The following is a 9,028-nucleotide window of genomic DNA, read 5'->3' as shown; positions in this document are numbered from 1 at the left end:
CGTAAGAACCTTGTTGGGAAATATTATTAAAGACTTATCAAAGACTGGGTAAGCTTATTCACGAGAATAGTAATTGCTTATCGGCACCTCGTTCTTGGTCCGGACTTGAATTCACGCTGTCGGGTGAGCTGTGGAATTCTAACAATTTTTCAATTATATATTAGATTTCAGTTTACCGACTCTCAGGGCCGGACTTTCCCTACCCCTGCGCTAAACGATAAGTGGTCACCTTCGAGGGCACTTGTTTTTGCAACCGGCGTACGGTTACGCTACTGAAGTAAACAGAATAGTAACGCCCCGATAATGCCGTACAATTGTGGTCGAATTGTAGATCGAGAGGGAAAATATGTGTAGGTAAACCATACAATGCTCTCCATGTGGCAGTTATTGTTGAGCCTTATCTCGGACTTCCAATGAACAAACTGGGCTGAATGGGAACACGCACACTGTGAAGGTCCGCCGTTGTAACATCGCAAACCAACCGCGATCGAATAGAGACGCGAGTTTTTCCGCGATGATCGTTCTGCGCAGTTGTACCGCGCACTGGAACCGTGTAGGTGCCTTTTTTACACACCGGTCAGTGAATGCAGGGTAATTTCATTCAGCATACGAGCCTCCCCAGCCTCCCAAACAAACCGGTGCGTGATGATGCTGCAGGTTTTACTGGCCATTTTGGCAGTGACCCTGACGGTTAATTATCTGCTGGTACGGCGAAACCTGAAGTACGGCAAACACATCCCAGGTCCGATTCCGCTCCCGATCGTGGGCTGCTTCTATCTGTACATCAACCTGAAGCCGGAAGGTAGGTTCGACCGACGACCGCCCGACGGGGAGATGACCCTTCCAAAATACTAGCATAAAAGAACAAAAAGACCATCTCAGAGATCCGTCTTCAGTAGACAGTTGTGTTGACGCGTAGTTTTTTTCGTCGTACAGCGCCATTCGTAATCTTTTTACAACAATGAATCGTTAAGTATCGGCGATTCGCAATGGGGCCGGCACAGGAGGAGGTTAATGCAAAGCGTGTCAAAGTCTTGGAACCGGTCTAGCAAATAGAGTGCGCAATGCCGAGGGCAGAAAGATCATTAATAGTAAAAAAAAGTGAACTTTGAGTTTGTCTGCAACACACTCTCGAACGTCATGGTGATCCGATTTACGTTAGCAACGTATGTAACGTTGATTTTTTTTACCAAATCATTCTGGATGTTGGGTAGAACCCAATGGGTTTGTTAAGCTAAAAAAATGATTCACGCTTAAAATGTAATAGAAGTAAATCGGTTTGATTAGTTTCGATATGTTTTACGAGCGCTAGGAAAAGGAAATTAAGTAAATTGAATATAATTTAATTATAATTGGTATGACTTCTAGCGATAAGAAGCTTAAACGTAGGTGTCATAAAAGGACAAACAAGCTGGTGCCTGATAAAAAAATTGTATAATGAAATCTTTTCACTTGTTCTTTCATTATAGATATAATCGATTTCGTGTCCAACCTAAAGAATAAATATGGAAACTTGTTCCGAGTGTGGATTGGGAATCGGTTGGCTCTGTTCTGTACCAACGTAAAGTACAACGAAATCGTACTAAGCAGTCAAAAGCTCCTGCGGAAAAGTGAACTGTACAAGTTTCTCGTGCCCTGGCTGGGCGACGGGCTGCTGCTGAGCACCGGGCAGAAGTGGTTCGCTAAGCGGAAAATTCTTACACCGGCATTTCACTTCAAAATTCTTGACCAGTTCATCGAGGTGTTCCACAAGCAGAGCGCGGTGCTCGTCGAACGGCTCAGACCGGAAGCAACGGGTTCGCTGGTCAACATCTATCCGTATGTGACGCTGGCGGCACTGGATATCATTTGCGAAACGGCAATGGGCACCTCGATCAACGCGCAAACCGATACGGAGTCGGAATACGTTAAGGCCATCACGGAGCTTAGTCTGGTGCTGACGGGGCGCTTCGTGAAGGTGTGGCAGCGGGTGGATTTTCTGTTCAATCTGTCCGCCGACCGGAAGCGTCAGGATAGAATCATCCGCGTGCTGCACGCGTTCACGACGAAGATTATTCAATCGCGACGACAGGAGCTGATGGCACGGGAGGCAAACAAGGGCCCCGGGGATGCGGACGAGGATGGTGCCGACATTGGTAGCAAGCGTCGGATGGCTTTCCTGGATGTGTTACTACAGGCCACGATCGATGGGCGTCCGCTGACGGATAGGGAGATACAGGAGGAGGTGGATACGTTTATGTTCGAGGGCCACGATACGACGACGATCGCGATCTCGTTCACCCTGCTACTGCTTGCCCGCCATCCGGAGGTGCAGGAAAAGGTGTTCCAAGAAGTGGTAGACATCGTGGGCAACGATCCGCACGCACCGGTCAGCCATCGTAATCTGCAGGACATGAAGTATCTGGAGATGGTCATAAAGGAATCGCTTCGATTGTACCCTCCGGTGCCGATTATCGCTCGTCGTTTCACCGAGGATGTCGACTTGGGTAAGAAACAATCTAATGGATCGCTAGTAGATCATTTTCTAACGAAATCGATTGCGCTCGTTTCACCCCTAGGAGGCAAAACGGTACCAGAGGGATCGAATTTCAACATTGGTATAATGCACATGCACCGTGATCCGGCCGTGTTTTCCGATCCGGAACGTTTTGATCCGGAGCGGTTTGCGCCAGACCGCACGATGGAGCAGACGAGTCCGTACGCTTACGTCCCGTTCAGTGCGGGGCCTCGTAATTGTATAGGTAGGTTACAGATGAACCCATATAAAATATTAAATCGTACTATTACTACTAATCTCTATCGTTCCATTGACTGCCGTAGGACAAAAGTTTGCGATGCTTGAATTGAAAAGTACCATTTCGAAGGTAATACGTCACTTAAGCTGACTTCGGCCGGCCCGGAGCCGAAGCTAACGATGCAGCTGACACTGAAACCAAAGGATGGGTTATTCATAGCATTCGTTCCTCGGGTATAGGGGGAGGGGATTTGGGTATGTTAAATACAATTGTAAAGTTGCCATAACTATTCTTTGTGGTAGAAAATTGGTCAGGTTCTTATTACAGATAGACTAGAAGAGCAAAGTTTTATTGTGCGTTCAAAGGGAATCCTTAACAATTGCAGAATAGATTTAATCAAATATTAAGCTCTTTAGGGCAAACTGAATGCACATTTAATTTTATATCAGACTTTCAAAGGGATGATGTGTGGAACAGCCTAAAAGTTTTCTCCGATGTCCTACAGTTTTGATTGCTTTGTAATTTTACCACATTATTCTTTGTGGTGCTGTGTAATTTTTCCAACTAATCTCTTTATGAAAGAAAAGTGCGAATGTTACAACATTGATGGCTACATTTATGAGCAGCTCTAGAATAAGTGCCTTCCTCGAAACGCCACCTTTACGGAGCAGCCGCAGGACAAGGAATGGAAGCAGAAAGTAGCGCACTTCGATGAGTTGCTGTAACGCAATGGAGGCAAATATGGCCACCGTGGATAGGATGATGTATCCGAAAGATTGATGCTGCATGCTTGCTTTCCATACGAGGAAACCGCCAACCACGTAGAGCGGAATCGGAAGAAAGCGTGCAAACGTCCAACGACCGTAGAATCGGTTCCACAGGTAAAAGGTATAGTGTCGATTGTCCGCCAGCAGGTACGGGTGTACGATGGTGTTGTAGTGGATTATTACGCCGGCAATGGTGCATGCAAGTGCCACAAGATACCATTTGCGTATCAAAGTCTTTAAAATGGTCACACCCGCTGGAAGTACCAAGGAAGAACTGAATGCGGCGAAGAAAACGACAAAGTAAAGAAGCTGAAAAGAGGAATGAGAAATTCGATTGCATATAAATGGAAAGGGGACAAGGGGATTCAACGTACCTGCGGAAGATGTATTGCGGCTTCGTGTGCAGATTTATCACCGATAACGATGGAACCGTTGAACACAAGGAATGCAACGAACCCGGCCATAACCAGAGCGTAAGCCCAAAATCGGTCGATTATGTCGCCTACGAGGTGAATCATCCGGCTCGGAGAAAGTAACATTTGCTTCACATTTCCTCTGGCGAGCAGCATATCCAAAGCGCGCGACCCACAAACAAATCCCACCCATACGATGTTCGTTTGGCGCATCAGCACCGCAAAGAAGCCCCAGAGTGCGGCCCAGTTGTGCCTTCGCCGTTCACTGGCCAGCAACAGCAAGAGGACGGCCGTGACGGACAGGACATCGGTGTAGTAGAGGTGTGAGAAAAAGTACAGTGGGGGAAGTAGTGCCAGCGAGGCCGTTTCCAGCAGGAGGTCGGTGTTAGTTTTCCGGTTGATAAAGTTTCGTCGTATCAGGAAAATGAGCACCACGTTTACGATGCCGGCTACCAGGGACGTTAGTCGCAGATTGTACACGGAACAGGCGTTCACGGGATTGAGCACGAGGGCTGATGCAAGGTAAAGCCCGGGGAAGGTGGTAATTTTTGGATCCCACTGTAACCCAAAAGACGTTTTAAATGGTATAATAGAGGGGTTTATTACGAAAACTTACCACTTGAAACCGGCCCATGCAATAGTGATTACCCTGCCGCAAATGAAACTCTTCATCGATAACAAGTTGCGTCGTACCGTACACTTTGTTAAATACAAGCCACGAAATGAAAGAATAAGCAGTTAGTAACACAAATGGAATGAATTTCGCAAGCATTTTTGCCTTTTAACCACAGAACATTTGATTTTAAAACTAGCTTCGTCGCCACGACGGAGCTGTTGATCAAACAAATATGTGATGCTGTTTTTGTTTACGTTTCACAATTTAAAAAAATCATCAGCATGTGGACATTTGTAGGGTTTCGTGAAATATTTCGTTTGGTGAAATCCGTCATATTCGAATTAAGCTGTTGGATGGTAACTTATTTTCTCCGAACAAATCTCCGTTTGAAAATGCATATTCATTTAACGATACTTATCATAAAAGACACAACCATCTTGTAACTTCATTCTACTTTGTCATACTCTCTAACGGTTTATTGAAATGTTCCGAAGCCCACCAATCAACGCTTATGATCAAAACTATTTATTGTTCACAAATCCTTTGCCGGTAAGTTTTAAATAAACCTTCAAGCCTACAGGCGGAGATGGGTTATAGTAGGGTGAGTTTATTTATCCCTCCTGCTTCTAGTGTCCATTTGTCTTCATATTTAAGTGAATCAGTGGGAGATTATTTGTGTGCATTGTATTGAGTAGCAAATAGAATTGATAAAACAATTCGCAACAACACTACTTTCGCGAACGCGCATATCTTTCCAAACCCATCTTTGACGTTGTCTAATTCAAATAAATTGCCCGGGACAAAACAAAATCAGGTGTCTTAGAAGTTCAACGAAGCGGGCAGTGCGCCATGATAGGTAATCTTTGCGTCCATCCACTTCGTGTGTATAAGTCTTTCCAGCGGCGTCGAGATCATGTCGTCACGTTTCCGATCCCCATCCTGATCTCCGTCATTTCCACCGCCCTCATCCTGTCCACGGTTGTCCACCGTCATCGACAGATAGCACCCGGCGCAAGTGTAGTAGTGCAGCTCGAACCGCTTCTCGGCGTGATAGTTCCGCAGCAGCTCTCGGTTCGAGTTGAACAGCACGCCATAGTGGCCACAGCAGCAACTCACCCACACGGGTGTGGCCGGAGTTTTCAAGCGAGATCCTGGCATACGGGACGCGGATCGCATCGCTTCGTTTTCACCCTCCCAGACGAGCAATCCTATAGCGCCACGGCTAAGAATTCCGAACTGAGGCACAGCCTATGGTGGATAACAGAATAGCTTTTAGTTTTGGCATGTTGTTGTGAATGAGGATAGATCGAACTTACGTAGTGGTCCTCGTCACCAACGTACACCACACCGTTGTGAAGGTACGGCGTGGCACGGCCTGTCAGCAGCAGCGTGATGACATTCAGTGACCCCTCCTCGTGTGGTCCCATCAGGTGGGCACCCTTCGGGGCGTCCAGATCATTCCGCATATTCTCCATGCCACGCGTCAAAACGGCACTGTACAGGTACAGAAGTGTTCCGGGGCCAGGATTTTCGGTGAACTATAAGAAACAGAAGCGTAAGATGTTACTTCATTCCGCTTCCTCGAGAGAAAGAAAACACTTTAGCCGTACGTAGGGCAAGTAGCGCTTCATGAATATCTGCAGCTCGTCCAGCTTCGTGAACTCGAAGAAGTACAGCTTCTCGGTAACGTTATCCTGGAAGTAGACGTGGCTATGTGGGATATGGGATGCCTCGCCCGGCAGCGCCACGATCGCCTTCGTCTTCTCCCCAATGTTCCACAGGATGTCGGACATGGCCGTGTACAGGGATAGAGCCTGTTCCGCCTCGTTTGGCTTGAGCAGCTCCTCCAGCGGAACCGACTTCTCGCGCGGCTTATTGTCGAAGATAAACTGCTTGATAATGTGCGCCTGGATAACGGACTGCATCCCACGGGTGGCATTCCTCGGAGTACGTAATCCGTATGGATATTCCTACAGGTAGCATAACGATTATATCGAACCAATTTTCGTAGAACGAGAGATTCAAGTAGTATATACCTGGTTTGCAGGGCCAAACGTAAATCCGGTGCGGGTCCATTCACCACGCGGTGGACTGGCTGCAGACCCGAAAACCGTTTGTCTCAGTTCCTGTAGATAGACAGTTCAAAAAGTTTTCTTAATCACTATTTCATCTTGATCTTGGAACATTTCACGTTGAGAAGTTCAAAAGGTTTTCCAATCTAAAATCTATTTGAAATATTTGACATAATTTGGAAGAAATGGAAATGAAGCAATCATAATTTTATTTAAATTGCTTTCGATAAGAATTTGTTTGATATTTACAAATATGTGTTTAGAATAAAGGAAAGGGATACAGATGAGTATTAATTTGGTGTCTTTTTTCAAGGATAATTTAATGAAAAAATCATGTACTCACAATCGCCTCGTCCATCGTAATGGGACGCCCGCCAACAATTTTCAATTTCGACATAATGTTGTTTGTTTTAAATTATCTGTTTCACTTATACACTTCACTATATCCTAGCATCGCCAAGTGAAACCTAATACCTATTGTGAATCGACGTGGGGTGATATTATTATTTAGGGCTCCAATAGCCGAACTTTGGCACCTGCCGGTTCTAGCAGCTGATGTTTGCGTGACACCCTTGGTTGGCACGTTGACCTGTCGAAGAAGGCTCAAGAGATCGATGGTAACGAAGAAGAACCAGACGCACGCACCAGCCATTTGAATCTTTCCGACGACAAAATTTTCCCTATTATCCACGTGCCATCATGTGCTGGAGCGTGTGTGAACAAATAAGCGTTCGGAAGGCGACCTTGCGACTGTTTTTAGCCTTTTACTATACACCCCACCCCCTCAGCACACATGGCTAGGCTTGTTGCCTTCACATAAAACAAGCCACTCAATAACCCGAAGGCTGGTGGAAGATCTGAAGGATCCGTTGGAGAAGATGGTGGGAATGAATGCCATAACTCGGCATATATGCTTTGTTCACAGTTTATGCAATAAGACGGTGAGATTTTTCTTTTGTTCGCATCCATCGGCCAACTCTTAACCTGACACTCAATGCGTGCCTGACACGCATCGATTTACACCTGGTCGCACGCACGACTTGCGTTTCCAACAGGGCCCGTCTGGGAAATTCGACTATGCTCTGAGGTTCCGGGCGGAACGACTATAAAATATATCACTCATCAACACCGAGACAACACGTGCGGATGTGACTGGTGCCTTCAGCTAAGCGGTTTTATTATCTCGACTACATAATTGTGTAGTCTAGTGAAAACCATTGTGAATCCAAAAAAGTAAGCAAAAATTAACAGAAATTTTGGAGGGAAAATTCATAAAAAGCACATTGTTTTGTTCTTTAACAGTTTATGGAATGTTTTCAAAATACTTCTCGTGCTGTTTAAACTAATCTGGTAAGAAAAAAGAAAGCTTTGTTACCCAAATATGTGGGAAACTTTAATTTGCGTTTGACAACACTAGTTTTTCTACCACTTTATTCTTTCAAGGAAAATATTATAGTATTGAATTGGCTTAATTTCAGATACTTAAGGCTTAATACAGATTATTACAGTTCATCTGACTTCTTTTGAAAGTACTTCTTTGGTGAGTAAAAGAGTTCAAAAACTGGTACACCGCACGAGATAAATGTTGAAGCAGTTACGGATAGCATTTCCGAATCTTCTTTCAAATAAAATGAGCCTATAGTAGTACGCAGCCACATTTCTAACGATCTTTGTGGTACGCAGCCAAATGAGAAAACACACCACGCGCGAAGAAAGTTGAAGCTCAGAACTTAGCAAAAGGGAATGGTTATTATTAGCTGTGTCCTATATGTTCGAATTTCGGGCAGTAATTGAAAGGCACAAGCAGAAGCAATGGAGAAAACAAAACACATAATCACCAGACGCAAACACACTTCACACACCACGGGCTTGCGAATTGGTTCGCGTGCAATCGCGACGGCCGCGTGCCGGTTATGTTTCCGTCACCCCTTCGACGGGCTCGACCGGATGAGGGTGTCACACTTCTCACTTCACCTCCTGCGTAACACACCCTCCTACACTCGAGATGGGAGATTCACTGGGGAGCTCAGGAAGCAACCGTTTCAGCCGAAGACCACCGTGACGAACGGCCACCGTTGGGCGAATGAACCGAAGTGAGCATTGGCCCGATAGTTTTATGCTCCCGGGGGCTGATGCCAAACATCGGTCGAGCCTCCCGCCTAACGGTGGATGGTGCATTCTAAGTGCCCCTCGGTCCCTTCTGCCACTCCTTCCGGACGGCGGACCATTTAACTCCGTTTCCAGCGCAGCAACAGCAGGCCGTTTGTGGCGCCTTTTTTCCCGGGGAAACCGAAGGCGCATAGAAGTAGAAGAAGAAGTAAGAGTGGTGCAATAAACACGGCACGCCACTGCCAATCCCGGAGTCGTACCAGGTAGTGTTTGGGGTGTCTTATTTTGCCTCCCCCCCGCTGCCAACCAAGAGGTG

The 9,028-nt window shown here is 46.1% G+C and overlaps 3 protein-coding genes across 3 annotated transcripts; 1 reads left to right on the top strand and 2 right to left on the bottom strand.

The window, feature by feature from the left end:
- The first annotated feature begins 645 nt into the window (after nt 1–645).
- On the top strand, nt 646–2,930 carry LOC131260319 (cytochrome P450 4d2-like). The gene is made up of 4 exons (XM_058262018.1): nt 646–802; nt 1,470–2,486; nt 2,559–2,741; nt 2,821–2,930. The coding sequence occupies exons 1-4, from the start codon at nt 646–648 to the stop codon at nt 2,883–2,885; spliced, it is 1,422 nt and encodes a 473-aa protein (XP_058118001.1). The 3' UTR covers nt 2,886–2,930.
- A 126-nt stretch (nt 2,931–3,056) lies between these two features.
- LOC131260321 (putative Dol-P-Glc:Glc(2)Man(9)GlcNAc(2)-PP-Dol alpha-1,2-glucosyltransferase) lies at nt 3,057–4,729 on the bottom strand. The gene is made up of 3 exons (XM_058262020.1): nt 4,532–4,729; nt 3,877–4,473; nt 3,057–3,811 (listed from the first exon to the last, which is right to left on the bottom strand). The coding sequence occupies exons 1-3, from the start codon at nt 4,685–4,687 to the stop codon at nt 3,260–3,262; spliced, it is 1,305 nt and encodes a 434-aa protein (XP_058118003.1). The 5' UTR covers nt 4,688–4,729; the 3' UTR covers nt 3,057–3,259.
- Nucleotides 4,730–5,022: 293 nt separating this feature from the next.
- On the bottom strand, nt 5,023–7,000 carry LOC131260324 (inactive ubiquitin carboxyl-terminal hydrolase MINDY-4B). The gene is made up of 5 exons (XM_058262025.1): nt 6,947–7,000; nt 6,568–6,657; nt 6,142–6,501; nt 5,848–6,069; nt 5,023–5,779 (listed from the first exon to the last, which is right to left on the bottom strand). Exons 1-5 carry the CDS (start codon nt 6,998–7,000, stop codon nt 5,351–5,353), a joined length of 1,155 nt encoding a protein of 384 aa, XP_058118008.1. The 3' UTR covers nt 5,023–5,350.
- Between the last annotated feature and the right edge of the window lie 2,028 nt (nt 7,001–9,028).

Source organism: Anopheles coustani, chromosome 3 (assembly GCF_943734705.1).
Source record: "Anopheles coustani chromosome 3, idAnoCousDA_361_x.2, whole genome shotgun sequence".
Lineage (NCBI taxonomy): Eukaryota > Metazoa > Arthropoda > Insecta > Diptera > Culicidae > Anopheles > Anopheles coustani.
The sequence above is the reverse complement of the archived record's forward strand: the minus strand, read 5'-3'. Positions and strand labels throughout refer to the sequence as shown.

Excerpts from the sequence above, each read along its gene's own strand:
- LOC131260319 (XM_058262018.1), top strand. The coding sequence starts at position 646 with ATGATGCTGCAGGTTTTACTGGCCATTTTGGCAGTGACCCTGACGGTT. Across the intron at positions 803-1,469 it reads CATCAACCTGAAGCCGGAAG|ATATAATCGATTTCGTGTCC; the intron begins GTAGGTTCGACC and ends CTTTCATTATAG. Across the intron at positions 2,742-2,820 it reads GGGGCCTCGTAATTGTATAG|GACAAAAGTTTGCGATGCTT; the intron begins GTAGGTTACAGA and ends TGACTGCCGTAG.
- LOC131260321 (XM_058262020.1), bottom strand. The coding sequence starts at position 4,687 with ATGCTTGCGAAATTCATTCCATTTGTGTTACTAACTGCTTATTCTTTC. Across the intron at positions 4,474-4,531 it reads GCATGGGCCGGTTTCAAGTG|TGGGATCCAAAAATTACCAC; the intron begins GTAAGTTTTCGT and ends TTTGGGTTACAG. Across the intron at positions 3,812-3,876 it reads CCGCAATACATCTTCCGCAG|CTTCTTTACTTTGTCGTTTT; the intron begins GTACGTTGAATC and ends TCCTCTTTTCAG.
- LOC131260324 (XM_058262025.1), bottom strand. The coding sequence starts at position 7,000 with ATGTCGAAATTGAAAATTGTTGGCGGGCGTCCCATTACGATGGACGAG. Across the intron at positions 6,502-6,567 it reads CGTTTGGCCCTGCAAACCAG|GAATATCCATACGGATTACG; the intron begins GTATATACTACT and ends TGCTACCTGTAG. Across the intron at positions 6,070-6,141 it reads TGAAGCGCTACTTGCCCTAC|TTCACCGAAAATCCTGGCCC; the intron begins GTACGGCTAAAG and ends TGTTTCTTATAG.